The sequence below is a fragment of the Schistocerca piceifrons genome, chromosome 8, assembly GCF_021461385.2.
Source record: "Schistocerca piceifrons isolate TAMUIC-IGC-003096 chromosome 8, iqSchPice1.1, whole genome shotgun sequence".
Classification (NCBI taxonomy): Eukaryota; Metazoa; Arthropoda; class Insecta; order Orthoptera; family Acrididae; genus Schistocerca; species Schistocerca piceifrons.
In genome coordinates this window covers 369,836,977-369,864,257 of record NC_060145.1, presented here as the reverse complement: position 1 = coordinate 369,864,257, position 27,281 = coordinate 369,836,977, and the positions used below count along the sequence as shown (strand labels likewise).

The 27,281-nt window shown below is 45.4% G+C and overlaps 1 protein-coding gene across 1 annotated transcript in view; it reads left to right on the top strand.

The window, feature by feature from the left end:
* Positions 1 to 741: 741 nt before the first annotated feature.
* LOC124712353 (neuropeptide F receptor-like) overlaps positions 742 to 27,281 on the top strand; it is a 96,647-nt gene continuing 70,107 nt past the window's right edge. The window contains exons 1-3 of the mRNA XM_047242648.1: positions 742 to 804; positions 922 to 1,203; positions 19,666 to 20,018. Coding sequence (XP_047098604.1) covers positions 742 to 804; positions 922 to 1,203; positions 19,666 to 20,018 — 698 coding nt within the window. The remainder of the gene's footprint in view (positions 805 to 921; positions 1,204 to 19,665; positions 20,019 to 27,281) is intronic.

Sequence of the window (27,281 nt, the reverse complement as noted above, 5' to 3'; positions counted from 1 at the left end):
GTTGAATCCGGTAATTAAATTAATAAATAGGCCTATTTGCGTTGATAGGCTGTTATGTTATTCAAAATATTTCGTGTAGATAATACCGTGTATGGAATTCTTCATAAATAATCCGTTCAGAGTTTGGGAAGTATAGTGATGTTCATGTCTACTAGACTAGAAGCACAAACAACGTTTTGTCAGTGAATCAAAGAAAAGTTTAATGTGCAGATAACTAAATTTTAAATTTTGCTGATATCATAAAATGTCTTGACAAGCAGCACAGCACATTCCAAATCTAAACAAAAATTATTTCGCCTGAATAGCTCATATTCAATTGAGGATTTCTATTTTAAAACGGGTGGCCTGTAAAACATAATTAAAAGAAGCAAACTAGTTTTTAAGGGTAAGTGCATGAGTAGAACTAAAAAGTAATGCGTTCATTACTGCTAACACAAGTCATGTGGTAACATAGGGTCACAACGATGTATCTACAAAATTGACCATTTTGACATATCTGCTTAGCCGCCGTGTCAACCGTGAGGTATCATAATCATGAGCAATGTGAATTTTGTGCTGGCGGTGACGGTGTTACTATTTTGCAATATTTGTTTTGACTTCATCTCAAAACACGTGCTGTCCGCTGTGGCCGAGTGGTTCTAGGCGCTTCAGTCCGAAACGGCGAGGCGCCATCGTTGATATCCTTAACAGAAGAGGCTCTACCAACTGCGGGCGCTTGTTTTGCTGTTGCAGGTAGGCAGGATGGAGGGTGAGGCTGAGGCGACCACGCTGTCGCTGGCGCTGTCCAACTGGACGACGGCGGCGGTGACGGCTGCGGCCTCGGCTGCTGACCCCGACGGCAACTGGACGGAGGCGGGGGCGGGGGCGGGCGGCGGGCTGCGGCCGGCGCTCGACGGCAACCCGGGCCTGCTGTACGTGCAGTACAGCCGCAACCGCAACGTGGAGGGCGCCGCCTTCTGCTGGCTCGTCGGCTGCTACTCGCTGCTCATCGTGCTGGGCGCCGCCGGCAACTCGCTCGTCGTCTGCGCCGTGGTGCGCAAGCGCGCCATGCGCACCGCGCGCAACCTCTTCATCGTCAACCTGGCCGTCTCAGACCTGTTGCTCTGCCTCGTCACCATGCCGCTCACGCTCATGGAGATCCTCACCAAGTACTGGCCGCTCGGCCGCGAGCCCGTCGTCTGCAAGATGCTCGGCACCCTGCAGGTCAGCAGCAGCGCCAACCGCTTTCCCCATGTCCTTCCCTCCTCCCTTTCTCACAAATCCAATCAGTTCGCAATTCGGTGTGATCAGGCTCCGTAGCAAGTGTCGCTGATGCCCACAATTGGGGTAGGGCGTAGCCCAGAAGCAGCCACCAGCAGACGTTTAATTGACTGTGGACGGTTGGGTTATGAAGAGAAAACCAGGCAATGGAGTTATTGTACTGCTCATGGTCTTGGTGATATTCATGTTATGGGTTTTAGGCCGTGGTCCTAGGTGTCCAATGTTTCCTCTTCCGACGCTGGAGACATCATCAGTACGCAGTTACTGTTCCCAGCCAGCTTAGCAATCCTATATGTTTGTAAGTATCCACATGGCAGTCGCTTCATGACCTCATCAGGTCGATACCTAAGATTGCTGAGGCGCGCAGGTTTCTGCCGTGGAGCTTTAAGCATTACTAAAGCCCAGCCACAGCTTGTCTAGTTTCAATCTTTCGTCTTTTCTGTTAAAGTTGTTTTCATGTTTCTTGAACCCCTATTGCCTATCTGTACTTCCAGCATGACAATTATTCGATCCTAATAAAACAATGGTATCAGAGAAACGAATTTGGAGGCTCCCTGGTTCCAGTGAATGTTCTCCTAGTGTAATTTATCCGTGTTGCCTGACGACAGTTAATCTTGTGTTGCTGATTGCGTCGTGTTAACGCTTCTTTTTGTAGTTCCTATCTATAACTGATGCATGTCCAAGGGACTTTATTTACTCCGGCTGTGCCAAAAGGCGGGCGTCGGTCCGCATGTCCCTTGCGATCCACTGCAGATACGAGCTACAAAGAGAATCATTCATTCTCGCCTTCAGGAGCAGCAGAGAAACTTTCGTCCAAGCAAGAGGGAAAAATTTCAGTAGCAGAACATGCACGAAGGCTAGGGAAAACAGACAAATTCGTTTCTAGAATACCACGGTTTTTCCGACATCGAATCACTGCAATGTAGGATGTACAAAGGTAACATACAAAAAACACAAAAGAACTTTAACAGAAAAGGATAAAGACTGAAATTAGACAAGTTGAGGGGCTTAGTATTACAAATAGTTCAACAGCAGAGGCCGGCGCATCTCCGCGAACTCAGGCAGCGGTCTTATTCCGCCACGAGTCGATCATTGCTTTGAAACGTAAAAAAAGTTAAGCTTCCTGAAATTGTTCGAGTTTCTGCGTACTGAGTTGTTATACCCTCTGATGATGTCTCCAGCACTGGAAGACGAAACGTTAGGCTGACAAATATGCCTTGCACCACGACCTAATGTCCGTAAAACAAATAACAGTAACTGCGCAAATACCGCCAGAGAAAGCATGCATGTGCTGCATACGTGTTTCTGTCGACGTCTGTGTGTTTACATGGTGGAGGAACAGCAACCAAGATGAATTTTAAGACTGGCCTAATGGTAGCATTCACGCTCAGCGTGTACTAAGGCTGAAGTACAGAAGCTGATACGTTATACTGAAATTATAAGGTATGGTGAAAGGTTTCTAAAGACTGGCCTAATAAGTGCGTATTGCAGATTCGTATTCGTATCTACGAGAGAACGCAGACAAATAATGGCTCCCATTTTATTTGTGTGAAATTTCTTAAAACCCTTTAAATAATGAGTACATTGCTAACATTCTACGTCGTTATTCGATATGTATACATAATTATATGGCTTTCTGCCGCTATTGGGTTCCGAAACATAGCGTGTAGCATCGCGATGTGTAATGTATCTACGTCGGTGCGTGAGAAACAGCGTGCTATAGTCGTGTTTCAAATTTGAAGAGTTCGTCCGTACGTGGAGCACCTTCTTCTTTAGCATGAGCGCTGCGACCTCTTCAGCTATTCGCCACTTTGGGTTCACTGTCATGGAGCATTCTGCGTGCAGTTCCGGCTTGGTCCCATCCAATTTTCACCCGTTTCCAAAATATAAAGAACACCTTCCCGGACTTCATAGTGATTTGATAGTGATGAAGCGGTGTTATCTGAGGCTAGTTCGCCACTCCGTCAACAAAGACAGTGACGTTGTCAACAAATTGGTCTCTCGTTGAGAAAAATATGTTCGGCGATAGGGTAACTATATGGAGAAATAAGTATGTAGACATGAAAAAAAATAATGTTAACACGTTTCTTTTATTTAAAAATCTTTAAGAGTTTTCTGCAGGAAATTTGGAGGCTTTATATTCCAGCATGCCCTTGTACTTTAATACCAAGACGCAGGCTTTTGTGGCATCCGCTTGCAAAAAGTGAGCTTTCCATTTCAGCTGGGCAGTTTTTCATTTCTCGTGTATGTTCTTACTTTCGTGTTGGTCAGAGCTGTTACATTATTTGCGAAACACGCGACTGAGAAGTAGCTACATCCAAGAACTTCCAACTACCATCATAAAACGCTAACCCGGGAAGTATTAAAACGCATAAGTGAAATTTAATAACATATTGCAATGTACAGCATTTATGTGATGAATAAGCAAAGTAAGGTAATAAGAATTGGTTGTGTATTCCGAACGCTACACGCCACCAATATGTTTCTTTTTAATGTTTTGGTAAAATATAATTAAAATTAAGAAATGAAGGAAGTAATACTAACATGTAAATGCACCCAACTGACCATCACTTACGTTCCATAAAAACGCCATATTCGAAGTCTTCGTAAAAAAAGGATGTATATCGTCCGTGAGTACGAGCGTATTGAGCACAGTTGACACCTTATCGTTTTTCGTTACTTTAACTCTTCTGTGAATATTAACTCTCTAGTAATGAGCTGCTGTTTGTTCTTCTCCCTTTCTGTTTTTCTGTAGTTATTGACATAATGAACATGTTATTGTGTTCGTTATTGTTGGGAAGATAAAGGCAGAATTTAAAATGAGAAAAGACAATTATTCCGTCATTACACATATTACAAAGCCTTGTGGTCGTTATAGATCACCGCAGTATTGCCTGTTAATATTATCTTTGGGTTCGTTTACTACAATATAACTGTTTACTTGTCAGGGACCAAATGGAAGTGGTCGATGAATCAAAACCGTTTTTGTAAAACATAGATGATGATCAGTTTCCCGCATTTGCCCTTCGGTATTTTTTATTTTAATTAGAATTTGCTAAAAGGTACAAATAAGTGATTGGTGGTGTGTCGCGACCGTCTAGCGGACGTCAGTATTAGCTGAGGACCGCATGAACGACGGCCGGAGTGGCCGTGCGGTTCTAAGCGCTACAGTCTGGAGCCATGCGACCGCTACGGTTGCAGGTTCGAATCCTGCCTCAGGCATGGATGTGTGTGGTGTCCCTAGGTTAGTTAGGTTTAATTAGTTCTAAGTTATAGGCGACTGATGACCTCAGAAGTTAAGTCGCATAGTGCTCAGAGCCATTTGAATCATTTGAACCACACGAACTTCGAAGAAGCACCACGCAGAAGAAGATTCCAGTTATAAATTTGATTAGTCAGTTAACGAAATGTGACTCCTATAGCGAACCCGTGATTAGATCTGTGATAGAAAAAGTATTGCAAAAGTGAGCTTCGTCTACCACAAACTCAGTATGACATACCGAAAAATATTCATGCAGTTCGAGGAGCACTGATGTCGCTGCGTCAAGGAGCGTCTTCTACAGAAGTCTGTTAGCCAGTAGCTCCTTTGTCAACGCGTCTTCGCCGAGTTCTCGACTGAGTACCCAATATAAAAAACCGACTACCAATACGTAGAATCAAAATTTGATTTTACGCTGTTCTTGAATCAGTCTCATATTGCAGGAATCTTCAATAATTACAAAGGACGTAATTATTTTCAAAGGCTCTGTGAAATTAACCCTCAACAATTATTAATCCGATCTCACTATCTGTTGTGACTTCGAATGCATCATATGGAGGTAATATATCTTTACCGTCCCTAAAAATAGCTATCTACTACATAACTGGTTCCCTGATATTGAATTTATGTTCTAATCACTGAATTTAACCTAACCCATAACACGCTGAAAATCAAAACGACTCTCGTGGGCTAGTACTTCCGTCCAGCGATCGATTCCTTTAATGAATATATTTTAGAAATATCCGCGAGTGAAAGAATTTAAATGCATTCCATGCTACGAAAATTCTGTGCGTGGATATTTCTGATGATAAGCACTTCAAAAGCGTCATTGTTTGTAGCTAAGCCAACATTTCAGTTTTCAAACGAAGTACAGCAATCATTTCATTTCAGTGATCGATAAATTCAAATGTGACGCTAATACCACCACTAGCAATTGGCAACGCTGAAGGGCAATGACGTCTCCATTCAACGATTAGTGTCATGTGTCTATTTGTTGTGTTTTTATGATGCATTTTCTATTTTAAATTATGTAGCACAAAATTTCGATAACGTATGGTGGCACTTCGATTTTACGAACTATTTATATGTTCACTGTAACATTTATGAACTTCAAAGTTAGGGTAGTGTAAATTAAAAGCTTTTTAGATTCTTGAAATGTTTTTCTGACCATGTGTTCTCTTTAAGATTATAACCTTTGACGATTGAGGCACCAACAGTAGATGATCTTAGAACATCTATATTAATACACATGAACCAACAACGTGGTACTTGTTTTGGTCTTCCCCCGACGGGTAGTTTGAACTCAAGTGTTCAGAATAACACTCACACTCACGCACTTCCTTCCAAAACGAAATAACTGAATTAAGTATTCCTTGACATCTCAAGGCGAGTCCTTTCAACCTCTCTCTTCGTTCAGCCAAGTCTTCCCTTAAAGTTCTTTTCTCCCAAAGTTCTTTTCTCGCAACGTTCTTTTCTCCTAAAAGTAATTTTCCCAATTCTACTCACATCAGCTTCATTAGTTTTTCTGTCCACCCACATCCTTCTGCACTACCAGAATTCAAATGTTTTCATTCTAAACGTGTCTGTACTGCTCACCATGAACGATTCATTTCCATATCAGGTTACACAACAAATTTATTTCCGAAAACACGTTGTAACATTTAAATTTATATTGCTATTTATACATTTCCCATGTCTTAAGCTTCTTAGATTTAGTAGTATTGGGATTTCCATCTGAGTCGTCATTTTCTCCACTTTACTTCGTCAACTTTCAAACTTGTCATTCATCGCTGTTCGGGTTCCAAGTAAACTGAACGGGACACATTGTTTGCAGCCACAGCAACGGTTTTCTCGCGCCGTCATAGAATAAAACAGTTTCAAAGCATTTTAATACAAATCATAAGAGCATTCGTAGCTGGAAAAAATTATAAATTGAGAAAATGAAATAATTATACCTTAAAAAGCACCTATTTACGAGCAGAGAGAGAGCTTTTGCATAAATTACGTTATATTCGAACATAATGGGATATAAATATGGGAATGTTCTCTATTGGCTTTTACGACGTGTTGAGTTATGCTAGGGACAATTTAAATGAAGTAACTGAATATTTGCAGAGGAATGGCAGGCTATTCTTTTCTAAGAGCCGAAACCAGGGCAGTTGGACGCTGGGATCTGGAGTGGAATGATGCTCTAATTCAAACCTATAGCGTTCAATTTGGCTGAGATCGGGATTCTGTGCAGATCAATCCGTTTCTGAAATGTTTTTGGTCAAAATCAAATACCTCGGAGGTACTGCCTTTGGACAGGATCAGTCATCTTTGCCGAACGGTTTCTCTGTTGTGCGCTGCACTCAGTGCAGTAAAATGTATTCTTAGCATTCCGCATTCAGTGTTTTGTTAAGGACAACAGGGGGACCACCAAGCACTGTCAACGAGAAACACTTCCATACCGTAACACCACCTCCTTTGTTGTACCTCAGTTGTGCCACTACGCATGATGGCCGGTAAGTTCTCCATGCATTGGAGAAATTGAAACTTTCCACGGGCTTGCCATATACGGTTGTGTGGTTCATCAATCCGCGTCACTCGCCTCCTGTCTTCCGCCGTCCAGTGGCGCCGGCCTTTACACCAGCTCAAGCGTCGCTTAGTAGTGACTGCAGGAATGTGTAGGTTATAAGGCGTTGCTGGTCAAATTTACCCCAATCCTTTTAAGTCTCTAGGCACAGTCATTGTGCTACCTGGGCTGGTAGCAGCGATTTGGAACTGACGAGTGATTCGTTCTTCAGTTCTTGATGGTCTCTATCGCTCAGAATATGATGAGGTCCATCTTGTAATGGTTTAGCTGTGGCCATTCCTTCGCGTTTCCGCTTCTGAGTCACCTCACCAATAGTCCACTCGGCGAACTGTCCCTGATGAGATTTACTAGTCAGGAGACACCCAATCACTATTCCGTGTTCGAAATCACTGAGCTCCTCTGGCGGACCCTTTCTGTTCTTACTGCTTCTCTAGTGACAGGTGCCATTTTTACTCGCGGATCCATCTCTCGTGACATGTAGTGGCCATTTCCGCATTACATAGGAGTGTTCGGACGTGTTTGGTCAGATAGCGAATTTTCACTTATGAGTTAAGAAACGTGAACGCCGGATGCAGAAATTTATTTAAAATATATCTTGATTTCGTCTCTATTAAATTATCCATTACTCCAACCTACATTGCTCTCTGTATTAGATTCGTACTTCATTCAATTTCACAAGTGTAGCTGGGTGATTCGACAGCCCACTTAGTTGCCTTGAGTGCATACTGCGCAATTTTGACATGTGTTATTTCGCACAGACTATAAGAACTATTTAACAAAAGTAAAAAAAAAAAGTATTTCATCCCACACAAGCAGCCACCTAACTACTCTGTTACCAAACACTGATTTACCAGTTGAGGCTCTCAGTTAGTTTAAATCAGGCCGAAAAACGTGTCAATGCTCTCTGTTTCTCCTCCAATAGACACATGTCTCTTAAGATGATTCTTGCTGAAGGGTATTGTCTCACGACAGTTTCTATACTTATAATTCTTTACGGTTGGCAACAACCAAAAAATTTCCTTCAGACTGTTTTATTATTTGACAGCGCCGAGAGACACTGGCTTGGGTGACGTGCAGCACAACCTGTTCACGGTTTGTCTGGAGCCCAACCAGGGACCATCGGAACTATGCAGACTGTCGAAATATCATGTAACTGAAATGCTCACTCGTCTGCGAACCTAAAAATCTGTAAACCACACTACAGCAAGTTTACTAAACACCGTAATTTAACATCAGTCCACAACAGGACCAAATACCAGGGGGACCCTAAATTCATTCCCGGTACTGCACCGATTTGTCCTTGGTGGGAAGAAAGGAACGGGATGCAGAATGTCTCGTAAGGATAGCTGAGGAACTGCTGGACGAGTAGGTAGCGGTTCCACCACCAAGTAACCCGACAACGATCGGGACAGCGGTCTGCCGTCCTGAGCCGGTGAAGCCGATGGTGGGGGGATCACACGCGGGGCGCTCGGACCGGATCCTCCTGTCTAGGGCCACAACGTGGAACTTCATCTTCCTTTACCCTTACAGGGCTACATATTGTGCATCTGAGGTTATCACTGATAGATCACTACCTGAGCGTATATGGCTTACGGTTAGTGGAAATTCCGGGAGATACGCGTTGTCACAGAAAATGGTACTATGAGTTGAAAGAAATTCTCATCGTTATTAATTGTAACCAGTTGATAAATTGAGGAGCGGTGACTGTGTGAAACACTTATTCGTTTTTTTTCTGTTACCAATCAGACTCATTTATTTTGTGTTTAATTCAACACATACACTCCTGGAAATTGAAATAAGAACACCGTGAATTCATTGTCCCAGGAAGGGGAAACTTTATTGACACATTCCTGGGGTCAGATACATCACATGATCACACTGATAGAACCACAGGCACATAGACACAGGCAACAGAGCATGCACAATGTCGGCACTAGTACAGTGTATATCCACCTTTCGCAGCAATGCAGGCTGCTATTCTCCCATTGAGACGATCGTAGAGATGCTGGATGTAGTCCTGTGGAACGGCTTGCCATGCCATTTCCACCTGGCACCTCAGTTGGACCAGCGTTTGTGCTGGACGTGCAGACCGCGTGAGACGACGATTCATCCAGTCCCAAACATGCTCAATGGGGGACAGATCCGGAGATCATCATTGGCACCAAGGCAGAAGCGACTCTCATCGCTGAAGACGACACGTCTCCATTCGTCCCTCCATTCACGCCTGTCGCGACACCGCTGGAGGCGGGCTGCACGATGTTGGGGCGTGAGCGGAAGACGGCCTAACGGTGTGCGGGACCGTAGCCCAGCTTCATGGAGACGGTTGCGAATGGTCCTCGCCGATACCCCAGGTGCAACAGTGTCCCTAATTTGCTGGGAAGTGGCGGTGCGGTCCCCTACGGCACTGCGTAGGATCCTACGGTCTTGGCGTGCATCCGTGCGTCGCTGCGGTCCGGTCCCAGGTCGACGGGCACGTGCACCTTCCGCCGACCACTGGCGACAACATCGATGTACTGTGGAGACCTCACGCCCCACGTGTTGAGCAATTCGGCGGTACGTCCACCCGGCCTTCCGCATGCCCACTATACGCCCTCGCTCAAAGTCCGTCAACTGCACATACGGTTCACGTCCACGCTGTCACGGCATGCTACCAGTGTTAAAGACTGCGATGGAGCTCCGTATGCCACGGCAAACTGGCTGACACTGACGGCGGCGGTGCACAAATGCTGCGCAGCTAGCGCCATTCGACGGCCAACACCGCGGTTCCTGGTGTGTCCGCTGTGCCGTGCGTGTGATCATTGCTTGTACAGCCCTCTCGCAGTGTCCGGAGCAAGTATGGTGGGTCTGACACACCGGTGTCAATGTGTTCTTTTTTCCATTTCCAGGAGTGTAGTAACGCGCTTTGAGCATGTTTCGAACATTTTTTGTTTCCCATCTGCCTTTTATGCATGTAGATGTTTCTTAAAGGTAAAAATCTCTTATTCTACCTTAACCTAGAGCAGTATTTCTTCGCTGTTCTGCTACTGGAGAAACTACTGGACTATTCGAGGGTGGGGTCGTGCAATGGCTGGCCAGAAATCGATGGCCAGTCTTGTCTTCTGCTGATGTGGAGCTGCAGTCAACAAGCTAATTCAGTCAATGTAAGAAATGTTGCATAGGCAGTACAGGCAGAAGTTTCAGACATAGATTTGAAGAACGTATAGACTGCTACAGACTCAAGAAATGTAATTAATCAGCAGCAGCAACACATTATTTAGACAGGCCTCCTTTTAAAATTGAAGACAACAATAAAATTTTGTACCAAATCTAAAAAAGTAAAGGAATGGATATCACTGGAGAAATATAAATTTGTACTTATAATACAAGAAATGGTGATTTTTAATGAGATAGCTGAATTTAAAAACTCGAAGTTCTTCAGTTACTTTAAACAGTACTATTGCAGCAGATTTTGATATACCAACGTGAAACAAACGGGGAATGCTGAAGAATGGGATACAACCCGTCCCCTTTGAGCAATGACGACGCATGTTGCCACAAATTATGCATTAGAAAGATTTAGAAGCATAGACGATATTGAGAAACGTACGATTGTAGTACAGAGAAAACAGATCGTGAATATATACCATGTATATTCATATTTCAAACGTAACGTAACGGATTTAGCTTTTTTTTACAGTAGAAAATCATATTATAAAGCGATATATGTTCCATTGGTACCTCAATTGACAAATATACAAATTTTACGTATGACGGTTTATTCAAATACGCAAGTACTAGCATCAACTGAAGAATAGGATAAACAGTACTTTATCAAAACGGAATTGCCATGGATACCGAGAGACAGTACAATGTAAGTATCCAAAACGTAACAAACTTTTCCTTTTATGAACTTTTACTCACTGGTAAATAAATTTCCGCCACTTCCGCCAGCACCGTGACTGTGGCTTCTAGCTGCAAATGGTCCACATTATGTTCCTGTAATCCCTACACATCGTGATGTGCCTGCAATAGCCTGAAAACTCGTTAATGATAGAGAACATAATTCGTATCAAAGAAAAAAAATAGCCGACTGGTTGCACAAATAAATTGCCAACCAAAATACATTCTCTCAGAAATGGAACATAAATTCAGAGTTCCTTTTGCGAATCCAAACAAAACACATTTCTTGTTTTTACGTATAGTAAAAACTCTTCTTTTGGAAACAGTGCATCCGAACTCCGCTGACAATATTTACAATATTTCGGTGTTGTTCAGGGCTATTTCCTGAGTATTTTGGCATCACGGACCCTCGATCTCAGGGTGTTCATCACAGAATAATGATGTAATTGTGATGTTTCTTGGTTTGTTACCCAAATCATCTTTATTGCTTTCAAAATACCTCGAAAACAGTGAAAAACTTGTAATATGCGATCAACAATACGGACACCACAAGACAAGTGCAATGCAACAATCGTCACTGAGGGAACAGCTTAGCATAGCATTATTGTGACGCTCTTCGATGGCATTCGGTGGATCATTACGGGGATATATTGGTCAACTCCTCAATAGTACAGTTAACTATACTGCTGTGAAACTTCCTGGCAGATTAAAACTGCGTGCCGGACCGAGACTCGAACTCGGGCCCGGGCAAGTGCTCTACATCCCGCAAGTGCTCTACATCCCGCCGCCGTGCCCAAGCAACATGTTCGAGGATCGAAGGATCAGGAAGAGGCTGTAGCGGGTTCGTCTATGTTGTTTTATTTATTTATTTCTTTAATTTTTATAACATGTTAAATTGTTTTTTTTATTTTGTATTGTATTTATGTATTTATTATTGTTTCATTACAAAAAAAGATCCTACAACTGCCGTAGCCGAGCGTCCGAGTCGTCTTCTTGTCTGTTGGCAGCGGTTCCACTCCTATTCCGTCCGTAGAGGATCAATATGCTCGAGGATTCTTCTTCATTTTCAGCGTATCATACCAGGAACGCCCCAGTGAGCAGGAGGATCCGCAAACAGTGAACCTAAATAATTTTCGAAACGGGTTCTGTTCTTCGGGTCGCGGCTGAAAGCTGCATGTGTCGTCATCAGTAGGGACCAAAAGTCGAGTGTGTTTTGTGAGCGTCGCAAAATCTGTAGTAAAGGGCCATGCCTTTTAGCCAGTTGACGGCGTTCGGTCTGGTTGATGGAAAGTATACGCCGTCGGGACGCAGTACATCATCAGGGGAGATAGACTCCGGCAATCGCCGCAAGAGTAATGTCAACATGCGCTGCGTCAGTAGCCAGCACTCGCTGGTCGCGGTACAAGTCAGGCGGTGCGCATCCGAGTCAACGACTGAGTATGTCGGACACAAGGGGTCGTCCGTCTGATGAATGGAATGTAAGCTCTGACGAGTAGCGAACTTCCCGTTCACAACCACGTACCACAATGAACGCACGGCTGTAGGTAGAAAAGGCGTGTGTGCCGCTCGCCACACTGTGTTCTAGGCAACTTCAGGATGTCTGTGGGCGACCGTATTTATAGGTTGCTGCAGTTGATAGATGCGATAATAGTCTTTCGTGCTGGGCATCCGTGTCGTCGGAACGTCTGACCGTAAGTAGCTGAAGTCAATCAAGAACAGTTTGATGTGGGCGAGTGCCGGTGAAATGTGTTCTACAGAAACCGGGGGATGCAGAGAGTGTGGTGCCACATCCGCTATCAGAGTGCCCGTCAGAGTGGAGTGGGCAGAGGTCCACCTGCGACGCATATTGTTGAGATAAAGCGATCGCGCACGTTTGTATACATGAATTAAACCGATACTGCTTGCCCGCTGCGGCAGTGTCAGGGTGGCGTATCGGACTTTAAAAACCAGACCGGTGCTTACGAAATGTCCATAGGCTGCTTGAAATCTGTCGGCCATCGTAGCCGTCAAGAGAAGAACATAAAATAGTTCAGTTTGGAGACAAGATTGGTGTTGACATAACGTGTTCTGAGGAGCATATCCATGTGATGCAATTTGTTGTCCTGCAGCAGAGCACGTGCGGCAAACATTGCTATAGAACTACACTCTGAAACATTTGAGTACGGGTACCTTGACAAAGGGCACCGACGTTGCATGGGAAAGTCCCCCTCCGACATCCATGTATTTTGTCTTCTTCACGTTGATGACGCTCCCAGCGACCGCCCCATACTGGCGTAGCCATTGAAGCGCCATATGCATTTCATCCTCTGATCTCCCCAGGAACACCACGTCATCGGTGAATGCACCACAACAAAAGGTCATGTCCTGCATGGTTCAAATGGCTCTGAGCACTGTGGGACTTAACTTCTGAGGTCATAAGTCCCCTAGAACTTAGGTTAGTTAGGTTTAAGTAGTTCTAAGGACATCACACACATCCATGCCCAAGGCAGGGTTCGAACCTGCGGCCGTAGCGGTCGCGCTGTTCCAGACTGTAGCGCCTAGAACCGCTCAGCCAACCAGGCCGGCCACGTCCCGCATGGAAATGCCTGTTAATCGCTGACGTTGACCATGTAAAGCGGGTTCAAGCGCTGCCGCGAATAATATACCCAACAGGGGACACCCTTGTCGCACTGACCGCCCAACGGCAATGTGGTAATCTTTGACCATCATGCGTAGCGCGCTCCGTGGACCAGTCGAAAGACCACCTGTTAAGACTCTGGAGAGAGGCCCATGTGTTGCAAAACTGCGCGTAAGAAGCCGTGGTCGACACGGTCGAATGCGTGGTCAAAATCAACAGCGACAAGGACACCTCGTATTTTGCAGGTCGCCGTCAAAGCAATTACGTCGCGGTATGCTCCTAACGCTGTATGAATGTTGCTGACACCATCTAAACATGTCTGATCGGTGTGGATGGCTTTCCTGATAGCGCTGTGGAGACGCACGCGGAGGATGCGGGCGATGATCTTGTAGTCGTTGCTGAGGAGTGTGAGTGGGCGAAAGTCCTGCCACCTACAACCACCATTCAGTTCCGGTACTAAGATCAAGACACCGTCTGTGAATTCTGTGGGGACAATGAAATCAGGGTGGATCAGTTCTTGAAACATTTGGAGCCAGTTGTCGCCCATAAGTTCATAAAAAGTGCGGTAGAATCCCAGGGGTAAACCGTCCGGCCCAGGCGAATTTTTCTGTGCTTCACGTGCCAAGGCCGATGTCAGCTCGTCGGATGTAATGGGCAACAGCAGAGCATCATCAGGTGCCACGTCCGAAGGGGCGGGAAAAGTCGTGCAACAGCTCGTCATAATCACGTACGTTTCGCGGATCTTCCATGTACAAGGTCCCAAAGTGCCGGGTGAATGTGTGCGCTATGGCCGGTTGCGTCACTGCGCGGCCGCCACCGTGTTACTTTAATGAGCTGACGTTTACGGTGGCGCCTTTAGCGCACAATGTGATAGACATGCCGTTTCGTAGGGGATGCAGTCCTGCACTCGCGCAAGGATGCGGACATCTTCGAGCTGCTCTGCCCTGATGCGAAGTAGATGAGCTTTGATGCATTGTATGGACATCTGACGTTCAGGAGATGTCGGTTGCGTCGCCAGGTCACGTAACGCTGTATAGTAAAATTCCGATGTTGTCCTTTGCCAGTTCGATCTGTCACGCCCGTAGGCCATCACGGTCTTTCGGAGTGCAAATTTGACACATTCCAGCCACCACAGCAACGTGGAAGCATACGCATGCAGGCGCCTGAAACAACGACGCCACGTGCAAGTAACTGCTTGCCGTCACGCTTCCTCGCGAAGGAGGGAAACATTCAGCGTCCACGGGCCTCTGCTGTGTCGTGTGAGTTGTCGGGGTAAGGTGATAGCATATACGCGAGATGATCCGTGAAGGCCGTCGGCCAGAGTTCTGCATCACGGGTTGCTGTGCGGAGGGCACACGAGACGTATATCCGGTCCAGACGACTGGCAGGGTGGCGAGTAAAGTACGTATATCCACGCTGGTTCCCATGATGTAGGAGCCATGTGTCGTGGAGCGCGAGGTCACGTATCAATGCGTTTAGAGCCGGGCATGGGACGTAATGCAGTATTTGGTCCTCGGGCAGCAGAATACTGTTAAAATCGCCGCCCACCATGTAATGGTCCATATTTCCTTGCAAAAGTGGGGCTACCCCCTCCGAATGGAAGACATGCCTGTCACCACGGTGCGAATTACCGGAGGGAGCGTAGATGTTAACGATGCGGACTGCGCCAAGTGTGAGAGCGATGCCTCGCCCGTTCGGCAAGTACGTCACGTCCGTCGCGTCTGTGTCATCTCGGAGAAGGATGGCCGTTCCTCCTGCGCCACCACCAGAGGGTAGGCTGTGGGTTGTGTAGCCATATAGGACTAAACGCAGCTCGGGACGGACCTCCTGGAGAAGGGCATGTCCAAGTCTGCCGCTCTTATCATGTCGTGTAATATGCAGGTCTTGACATTGGAGTGGACACCATTGACATTGACTGTTTCCACACGGTATGACTGAGACATATCAAGTGGCAGAGTCAGTGTGCTGGTGCAAGCCCACAGTGATCTCGCACACCACACAGCCATCCAGCTGCATGCTGTGCATTACTGTGCCGTATGATCCCCTGACTGGCAGAGTCCTCCGGGCTCAACGTCAGCCATGGGCTCCGGTGGAGTTATCGATGTTTGCTGTGCATCAACGGCCTCCATATCGTCTGCCCAATCACCAAGAGAGGATTGCGATGTCAGTGGTGGCTGGTCGCTTTTACAGGAGCCCACATTTTGGGAGTCGACGCAGTTCGCCTCGTTTTCAAGGCCACCAGATGTAGGAGAGTGTTCGTTATCTTCAGGCGCTTTCTGGTGAAAGAGGCCACTAGAATCTATTGAAACTGTAGACGCGTCAACAAAGTCGATGTCTTCCGCCGGCTTCACATCCCTGTCCCGTTCTTCGACTGACAATCGCCTCTTCTTGTGTCGCTTGGGTGATTTTTGCTTGCGGGTCCGAGATTCGACATCCACTGGAGGACGGGCCTTGACACGGTCTCGGCCACCGTGAATCCCTGTGTCCGATCCCGACAGTGACGGCGGCTGGTGCCCACGACGCCACGGTGGGCAGAGGCTACAGGAACATCTGCAACGTATGGCTGCGGCGTCGTCGTCGTCGACGGCGGCGGCGGTGGTGACTCTCCAACGGAGCTCGCAGCGGCTTGAGGTGGTAGCAGGTTTTGATCATCCGTCACGTCGTACCGCCTCCACATACGTTATCGTGGATCTTTGAGGAAGTTCATTGCGGGGCACCTGAAGGAGGCGGCGCTGCAAACACCCAGTTCTAACATGGCGCTCCTGGCTGCAGCCCGAGCAGGTTCTCGGTTGGCCGTCATATATAACAATTGCGCGGCGGCCACCTACGGAAACATGCGATGGAACGTGCTTCTTAAGTTCTATGCGCACTTGTCGTACCCCATTACGGAAAGGGTACGTAGCGAATGTGTTCCATTTCTCCTTTGTGTGGCCCAGAACTGTGCCGTATGGCCGCAGCGCATCAACGACAAGGTTGGCAGGAACTTCGAACGGTAGTTCAAAGATGCGCACGGTACGCACTCCCAGACCAGCACGGTCAACTCCAACCATGCTTACATTACGGTCTGCGTAACAGAAGCGAAATCCGTTTGCAGATCGTTGGAGAAGTCTCTCGCAGGCCGCTTCGTCAATCAGTTTGAGGTACACTGTTCAAAAATGGTTCAAATGCCTCTGACCACTATGGGACTTGAGGTCATCAGTCCCCTAGACTTAGAACTACTTAAACCTAACTAACCTAGGGACATCACACACATCCATGCCCGAGGCAGGATTCGAACCGGCGACCGCAGCGGTCGCGCAGTTCCAGACTGTAGCGCCTAGAACCGCTCGGCCACTACGGCCGGCGAGGTACACTGTGGTTGATACAATAGATAAATGAATGCCTACCAGATCTTGCGGTTCTACGTGCATGATGTCTCGAAGAAACCGTTCAGTTTCATGGGCCTTCGGTCTCGCGTACGATGCGTTGAACGTTAGTTTGATTGTAGCTTGTCGATATGAGAACGCCATGGCGGGTCGGTAGCGGTACTATAAGGCGATACAACGACGCAACCGCGCGCTAGCGGGTAAACAACAACACCTGCGGAGCGCTGCCCGGCGCGCCGAGCCCGTCCGCCCGGCATCACGGCTGAAAGCCGACTGCCCATCTGAGCTACCCAAGCACGACTCACGACCCGTCCTCACAGCTTTACTTCCGCCAGGACCTCGTGTCTTACTTTCCAAACTTCACAGACGCTCTCCTGCCAAACAGTATTTATCTGCCAGGAAGTTGCAGATTACTAACGAGTTTGTCATTAGTACTTAGCATTACTTTCAGTTAACAACGAAAATGGATGTGTCAATGCACTAAAAATGCAGTTGCATAAATTTGAGTAAGTGACATGTGACTGTTGGTTTATTAACTTGAGTGTATAGAACCGGAAAGATACAATATTTCAATTGTTATAGTTACCAAAAATCCATGCTGTGTTGAGATTCTGGCTGCAGAAAATATCTTTAACTTCAATTGCGGCGGAGATTCGAGTCCTCCCTCGGGCATTGGTGTGTGTGTTTGTCCTTAGGTTAATTTAGCAAAAAATGGTTCAAATGGCTTTGAGCACTGTGGGACTTAACATCTGAGGTCATCAGTCACCTAGAACTTAAAACTACCTAAACCTAACTAACCTAAGAACATCACACACAGCCATGTCCGAAGCAGGATTCGAACCTGCTACCGTAGCGGTCCCGCAGTTCCAGACTGTAGCGCCTAGAACGCTCGGCCACACCGGCCGGCTAATTTAGCATAAGTCGTGTGTAAGCATAGGGACTGAAGACCTTAGCAGTTAAGTCCCATAAGATTTCATACACATTTGAACATTTTAAGTTCAATTGCCAATTATTCCCGGTAGTGTACTATTCTCATAACTAGTTACAGACGACTGGAAGGACAAATTTTCACCAAACGTTAAATAAGCATAACAAAAATTATACGAGGGGGACTGAAAGGAAATAAATAAGTATAACAAGATTATACGAGGGAGAGCCAAAGGAAAATCTTAAACACCTTTAATTCCTTTTATTGAAACGAAAGTGGAACGCAATTGTATAATTTTTCGATTCATTTTTCTGTCTCTCAACATACTTCCTCCAATGCGTAGAAAGAGCACGGGAAAAGGGAACTTCTCCTGGTCGTGTGTGCCGCCACTCGTGGACCGCTTGCTGCACCTCTTCATCGGAATGAAATTCCCTTCTTCCCGTAGCCTATTTGAGTGGCTCAGAGATGTGGTAATCAGTCGGTACGAGATATAATGAGTACGGCCGATGTGGCAGAATGTCAAAGAGCACGTCATCGTCAATTGCAAGTGTTACAAGGGCAGTATGAAGTCGGACACTGCCATATCGCTAAATGACAGCTGTAGTCAGACGTCCACATAGCTTTGATCTTATTGCAAGCTGAAGCTGATTTTTTAAGGTATTGGAATATGACACACTGGTGATGGTTTCCATTAGTCGTGTAGTGTTCCATGACAAAGCCTCGTTCATCCCAAAACAGAATCAGCAAGACGTTCCCTGCAGAAGGCTGCGGCGGGAATGTTTTGGGTTTTAGTGATCGAGACTGGCGTCATTCCTTGCCTGCTATCGGCATTTCACGTTAGAGCCAGTGTACTCAGGTTTCACCTCGTGTAATAATTTCCACGAAGGAGCCATCAACACCTTCGTGAAAGCACAATAAAAATGCTTCACAGTTGACAACGCATCGCTCTTTCAGTTGTGGAGTAAGCTGCGTGGCATTCATCTTGCACATCTTGCAGACATTTAGCGAAAGGCAAAGGTCCCGAGTTCGAGTCTCGGTCGGGCACACACTTTTAATCTGCCAGGAAGTTTCATATCAGCGCACACTCCGCTGCAGAGTGAAAATCTCATTCTGGAACCTGAAGTAGTTCATGAATAAGGATGTGTTGAGCCATGGATAACGTTCAGGTCTACGGCTTTTTCATTCACCAACAGACGGTGGATATCCATCACAATGGCTTCAACTGCTGCAGTAGACTCTGATGTGACAATGTGGTATGCCTGACCCAGGCGCTGATCATCTGTCGTAGAAATTCATTTCCAAATTTTCTAATCCACTCATACATTTTCTGCAGTGATGAATATGCATGACCATACTGGCCCTAAATTCGCAATTGATTTAAATAGGTTTCGTGCCCTCACTGCTAAAAAAGTATGACAGAACGCATGTCTCAAGTGGACCAGCCATTCTTAACTGGCATTATGGCCGCGATTCGCACGTCTGTGTTATACTACCGCCTGCAGAACTTTCCTTACGCTGTTGGTAACAAGAGTGCCAACTTACGGAAGTTATACGAAACGACGAGTTTGGAGTTCATTGTTGTCGAATAGTGAATTAAAGTCAAGTCCTGCTAAGTGTACCATTAATGTTAACACTGGCCACTAATACGTTAATCAGTATGGAGGTTATAATTTAACTTTGCAGATGACCTTTCTTGTAGTGTGGGTAATGGGAGTAGTAGCATTACTAGTAGTTCCAGCTGTACCTTCGGCGCTATATCCGGTTCTCCGTTTCTGACCACAGGCGACGAGCATCTTCGTGTCGACGATGAGCATCACGGCGATCGCCTTGGACCGCTACCACGTGATCGTGTACCCGACGCGCGAGAGCCTCAAGAAGGTGGGCGCGGCGGCCATCCTGTCCCTCATCTGGCTGCTGTCGCTGGTGCTGGCGTCGCCCATGTTTGTGTGGCGCTCGCTGGACCAGCACGAGCTCAACCTGCCGGGCCTCCAGTACGTCTCCTACTGCGTCGAGAAGTGGCCCGTGGCGCACGGCCGCGCCTACTACTCGGCTTTCTCGCTCGTTTTCCAGTACCTGCTGCCCATCATCACCGTCACCATCGCCTACTCGCGCATCTGCAGGAAGCTCCGCTACAGGTAGGACACACACTCAAGTTATGTTTCTGCCGTGCCGTCCAGTACCTATCGCACATCATTAACGCCTACACATGGCATCTGCAGTAAACATGTGGCACACTTACTGAAACTGTGGACAGCTACTGCCACTTGCAATATGTGCTGCCCATGCTTACAGTTACTGTCACCATCGTGTACACGAACATATGTCTGAAATGGTTGAAATGGCTCTAAGCACTATGGGACTTAGCATCAGAGGTCATCAGTCCCCACATATGTATGAAGCTCTGATAGCATGTAGGACATACAGTAAAACTTGCACCATGTGCTTGAGAATATGTAGGCGTCTCTGCTACTGGTAGGTTACACAATCATAATCTCCAGTATTTACTGCCCACCAGTGCCATCGTATGTTGTAAAAAACAGGTAGCTAATAATCTCTGTCAACTACTAGTCCTACTTAAAATACATGCTGTTAATGATCATCGCTATCACCTAGTCGCACGTTTGTGGCGATCTCCACTACAGATAAGAAATGAAATCAAGTTGTCAGTTACTACTCCGACCTATAGTACACACTACTTGTGTAAGTAGGCGTCTATGTTTCCTTATTGGCAACGTTACGTAGCGCTCTGTATGAAAATCACTGGCTGTGCTGTGTGCAGTCTGTGGCTAGTTTGCATTGTTGTCTGCCATTGTAGTGTTGGGCAGTTGGCTGTTAACAGCGCGTAGCGTTGCGCAGTTGGAGGTGAGCCGCCAGCAGTGGTGGATGTGGGGAGAGAAATGGCGGAGTTTTGAAATTTGTAAGATTGGATGTCATGAACTGCTATATATATTATGACTTTTGAACAATATTAAGGTAAATACATTGTTTTTTCTCTATCAAAATCTTTCATTTGCTAACTATGCCTATCAGTAGTTAGTGCCTTCAGTAGTTTGAATCTTTTATTTAGCTGGCAGTAGTGGCGCTCGCTGTATTGCAGTAGCTTAAGTAACGAAGATTTTTGTAAGGTAAGTGATTTGTGAAAGGTATAGTTTAACGTTAGTCAGGGCCATTCTTTTGCAAGGATTATTGAAAGTCAGATTGCGTTGCGCTAAATAAGCGCAGTCATGTATAATTGTTCTAAGGGGATGTTTCACTTGTCACCATAATCTTCAGTCTCTACTCGTGGACCTACAGAAAACAGGCAGGAAAATTGGTCACACTGTCAACTACTAAACTTCCAGTACCCGCCTCACAGAATCATCGTTAACTATATGTGCTTTTTTTGATAAGCAGTGCTGTAGGCCAGTCACACACTCAAACAACCACTTATTACTGCCTGCAGCCAGTATCCCCATAATGTATTCCTGCTCCTGTAGGAACCTCTTCTACAGCAATCATATAAAGTCCAGTTATCAACTACTAGTATCCATCCAATATCGACTTACCACCATCACGTAACTACACAAATCCAGAAAACGGTAAGACAACGGCTTGAAATGCCAACTTCCACTACAGCTTCCAATACCTGACAAAAAATGGCTCTGAGCACTATGGGACTTAACTTCTTAGGTCATCAGTCCCCTAGAACTTAGAACTACTTAAATCTAACTAACCTAAGGACAGCACACACATCCATGCCCGAGGCAGGATTCGAACCTGCGGGAACCGCTCGTCCACCCCGACCGGCTCCAATACCTGACACCCAAGACCACCATCACCATTTCCTACTTGGCAGTTTGTAGGAAGCTCCCCTGTAGGCGGGTGCACGCTCATATTTCCAGTTATTACTGCAACTTCCAATATGTGCCACACGTAATTGCAGTAACAATCACAATCGCTCATATTTGCATCTGTTTCAAGCTGCAGTAATAGACTGGAAATGCAGTAAAATTAATGGTTACTGTTCTCTCTTCCAAAACTACGATTCATTATCACTCTCACCATTCTCTACTTTTGTATCTTTGGAAAGTTCTGCTATGATTAGGACACACACACAGAAACTGCCAGTTACTCCCACAACGCCGAATAGTTCCTACTTATCATCACCGCTACTCATCACTGTCACCATTGACAACTGTCACATTGGTAAGAAGCTGTGCTTCAGGTAGCACACACACACGCACACACACACACACACACACACACACACACACACACACACACACAAAGATTCCAGTACCCCTCCAACTACTGACATTACGGAGAGCAACCATGTGTCAGCTTACATCGGCGTTTGGCGGTTAAAAATTCGGTTGAAAATTACGCTCCCTGATCCAGAGTACCTGGGCACCTATTAGTGGATGTCAATATAAGTCGTGTCCACCCTTCTCTTTATGACGACTTGAACACTGCTGACGATACATTCAGTAATGCATATGAATATCTGTGAGGGAATGGTAGCCCATTATTCCTCAGACGAGCTAGTGATTAGGCCGCTGCAGTCTGCAGTGAAGTCTACGTTGAATTGTCTCTGATGGATGTGTTACTCGAGTGACATCCAGCGATTTGTCCACGTTCGAAATCACTGAGCTATTCTGGCTGATCCAATCTGCTGTTACTGTTTTTCCGCAGACAACGCAATGTTCCTCTCCTATGTATCCGAATTACCCTCTCGTTATATCCAATGTTTGATTCTGTAATACATTAAAGTGACCGAATACGTTTGACATGGTAGTGTATTTGCATGACATCAGGTGGAAGTATAAGAAGCCCTTACCATGTGGTGCACTCTCTGGACCATAGCCTCAACTCAGTTTCCGCCTGCGAAGCACGCTACCCGGAGCTCCTCTACCTATGGCCGTGTTCCGTGTCGTCTGGGAGATACAGCAGCTTGTATATGCTAAGGTGTACAGGCTACAGTTCTCCGTAACTCCTTTCACGCGAGCTACAGGTAAGGGATTGACCAGCAGTGGTACGAATTACCAACCACCATGCACTTTGCAGTGGCTCCAATAATTAAAATTGTATATTGGGTACACTATCTATACAACAACAACAATGTAGGAAAAGATAGGTGGCTACTTATCGTAAAGATAATGTGCTAAGTTTCAGACTAGCACAATTAAAAAGCACACACAATGGGAGGTCATAAAAATTTAAGTAAGATTAAAAGTGGTGTCACAGTCGGCGCACGAGCGATTGGGCACAGTATCTCCGAGGTAGCGATGAAGTAGGGATCTTCCTGTGCGACGATTTCACGAGTATATCGTGAATGTCAAGAATCCGGTAAAACATCAAGTCTCCGACATCGCTGCGGCCGGAAAAAGATCCTGCAAGAAAGGAACCAAGGACGACTGAAGAGAATCCTTCAATGTGACGTAAGTGCAACCCTTCCCCAAATTGGTGCAGCTTTCTATACTGGGCTAACAATAAGAGTCAGCGTCGAATCATTCAACGAAACGTCATCGATATGAGCATTCGGAGCCGAAGACCCAGTCCTGTACTCTTGATAACTGTACGACATAAAGCTTTACGCCTCGCCTGGGTCTGTCAACACCGTCATTGAACTGTTGACAACTGGAAACATGTAGCTGGTCGTACGAGTTTCGTTTCAAATTTTATCGAGCGGGTGGACGTGTACGATTATGGAGAACCGATTGACCCTGCATGTCAGCAGGGGACTGTTTAAGCTGGTTGAGGGTCTCTAATGGTGTGGGGCGTGTGCGGTTGGAGTGAAATGTGACCCCTAATACGTCTAGATACGACTCAACAAGTGACCTGTATGTAAGCATCCTGTCTGATCACCTGCATCCATTTGTGTCCATTGTGCATTTCGACGGACTTGGAAAATGCCAGCAGAACAATGCGACACCCCACACGTCAAGAACTGTGTTAGAATTACTGATAAACAGAAAATGTAAGCAGCAGTTTCAACATCTAGAAGAAATGAGCAATGAAGGGGGTCATGTGAAATGTTCAAATGTACACTGCAGTAATATGTAAATTGTCTAATTTTGTGTGTTGTTGCAACGACATGTTGAATCTATTTAAGGACAGCAGGAGAGTTCCTTGGACCATCTTGACGACTCAATGCGCAGGTGGACGCGCACCCTGCCAATCGCCATCGGTGTTACAAACTTTTCGGGTGACAAGCCTGGCGACAGTTAAAATTTCTGTGCGATTTCGAGGCCTTAAAAAGTTTCAACAGTCTCGTTTATGTACTCCTAGATGGCAGCATGGTGTTAAAGACTAGTAAAATTTCTGCGACGGTTTGTAAACTTTGAAAAGTTATCCACAACCGACTTTTCGAATTTTGAATTGCAGAGTGGTATGCTGCACTTAGCACATTCTCGACCGAGCTCCCGGGTCGATTTTTGTTGCACTCACAGTATTCAGCAACGATCGAGAAACATTTTAATTACTGAATAACACCGAACTTGTTAACCTAACCTAAGGACAATTGTGTATTCATAATGCCCTCTGCCATTCAGTTACTTTATAGGAAAGTAACAGAACAGTAACAAGGTGGTACGACAGGTGTTGGCCGTCCCCTACACAACAAAGGAACCAAAGACTTTTAAAAGTAGTTCATACACGTTATGAATGTATTACACAAAGTTAGAGTTTTATTCGCAGGGAGAGTAGTACTTTGCAATGTTGTGTATTCCCTGCTAACCCTGCTTAGTGTTTTGCTGTTTTAGTGAGAGAATGAAGAAAAATGGTTGAGAGAGAGGGGGAGTGAGGAGGACAGAGAGAGAGAGAGAGAGAGAGAGAGAGAGATGGTGGGGGTGAGAGAGAGAGAGAGAGAAAGAGAGAGGGAGAGAGAGACAGAGAGAGAGAGAGAGAGAGAGAAAATAAAGGTATATTCTACACGCAGTTAACACATGTGATGACTGAAATGTATGAAATGACGATAACAAAAGTACAACTGTCGTTGGCTTCGTCCTCTTTAAGCTTGGACCAACGACCTCTCGCTCCCTGAACTCTGGCAACAAACTTGTGAACCTCTTTGAAACGTGCGAACTTTGAGGCCTCCCCGTCAACTGTAGGTCGTAATTTGTTCTTGGGAAGGCAGAGAACAGCTTTTCCATAATACGTGCGTGCAGGCTCCTCGTTTTTATGCGGTTGTCTCTCGGAACTTCGTAGCCTCATGAAATATTTAAGCGCCCCTTCTGCAGAATTTCCTTGTACAACTTCTCCCGCTGGTCACAACATGTGTGTGAACTTCACGGTAGCTCCATGAAAGGGCTGGTGTCGGATACAGATCGTAGTGAGCCACTGAACCACTTATGCTAGCCTCCTAAATGCTCTTTTATCTGCTGGACAAACGCAGTTCCTCATAGCCTTTTTAGCATTCAAATCATTGCAGCGGCTAATAACACTTACAGTAGATGTAACACTAATTGTAGCGATGATAAGAATCGTCGGGATAGGGGATGGGGAAAAGCTGGTTGATGAGGCCACCGTAATAAAAACACTGCATTTCATAGGTAAGCTTAAGAAATATATCTGTATAAACCCTTTAGATTCTTTAACTATAAAACAATCGGTAGGCATGCGACAGCGGGTATAAAATGCCGCGCATAAAAACGGGATTCTTCCGGGGCTCATATAGGGTATTCTGTTAGAAATATAGTATCAAGTGTTTTGTATAGCTCTTGGACTATAAACCATTCGTATACCCAGCAGACAGACCGTCTTGCTGTAACTATCCCACGATACAAGGTCAAAGTGTGAACATTACACAATTCCTCCAGTTTTGGCAAAAGGAGCCAATAGGTTGATATCTTTAGCTTTTCATGTTATCTACGGTACGCCGTAAGGTTCTTGCGGAGCCACCATTTCGTTAATGGGCGATACCTGAGAAAACCATAAAATGCTTTCCACCAAATTTTCGCAGTCAGAAACATATGTTTAACCGCAGCAAACAGCTCAAATTTTAACGGTATATTCACTAGCCATTTATCTAGGAGAGCTATCTTCCCATTTTTAACGATCGTTCCCCCATACCGATATAAATCCGGAAACATGTTGTTTGGGTACTAAAACCAAGCCTCAGATTCCGAGACGGTTTTGCGTAGCACGTGGAAGAACTTTTTATGACATGTTCCTAAGATCGCGATCGAGAACAAATCTGAAAATTTTAAGTATCTTCCGGAACAATGTTCCTGGGAAACTTCAATTAAAATTAGTTTCTTTTCAGTAGAACAATCTAAGATTGCATGTAACTAGTTGAAATTTATTAATCAGGGGTCCGGTTTCGATCGTGGTAAACACTGCTCCGGCGCTACATAGCGAGCTTCTCTCCATAGGTTCTCTCCATACGTCATCATGGTGTGTTAATGATCTGTTGATGATCGTACGACGGTCGAAACTGGTCACTTGATTACTAACCTTAAATTTTAACTACTTACATGCGATCTTTCACTATTTTTTAAATTTTTCTTATTTTTTTAATATCTTTTACCGTTTCCAATATACATACGTTCAAAGTTACCCTGCTTGTACACGTAAAATTCACTTCTAAGGTCCAGTGTGAGCTGGAAGCGTTAGTTACAAAATGACGCCTAAGTGGCCGACCGGTTCTAGACGCTACAGTCTGGAACCGCACGACCGCTACTGTTGCAGGTTCGAATCCTGCCTCAGGCATGGATGTGTGTGATGTCCTTAGGTTAGTTAGGTTTAAGTAGTTCTAAGTTCTAGGGGACTGATGACTTATGCAGTTAAGTCCCATAGTGCTCAGAGCCATTTCAACCATTTTTGAAAATTGGGTTGGCTGCTGTCTTGTTCTATCTTCCTAAGCACATTTAAATATTTTCCTAAAAATTTTGTCATGTGAACATATTCGCACTTTTTATGAACACTTGGTTCAAGAATCATGAAAGAAGGTTGTATACATGGAAGAACCCTGGAGATACTAAAAGGTATCAGATAGATTATATAATGGTAAGACAGAGATTTAGGAACCAGGTTTTAAATTGTAAGACATTTCCAGGGGCAGATGTGGACTCTGACCACAATCTATTGGTTATGAACTGTAGATTAAAACTGAAGAAACTGCAAAAAGGTGGGAATTTAAGGAGATGGGACGTTGATAAACTGACTAAACCAGAGGTTGTAGAGAGTTTCAGGGTGAGCATAAGGGAACAATTCACAGGAGTGGGGAGAAAGAAATACAGTAGAAGACGAATGGGTAGCTCTGGGGGATGAAATAGTGAAGGCAGCAGACGATCAAGTAGGTAAAAAGAAGAGGGCTGGTAGAAATCCTTGGGTAACAGAAGAAATATTGAATTTAATTGATGAAAGGACAAAATATAAAAATGCAGTAAATGAAGTAGGTAAAAAGGAATACAAACGTC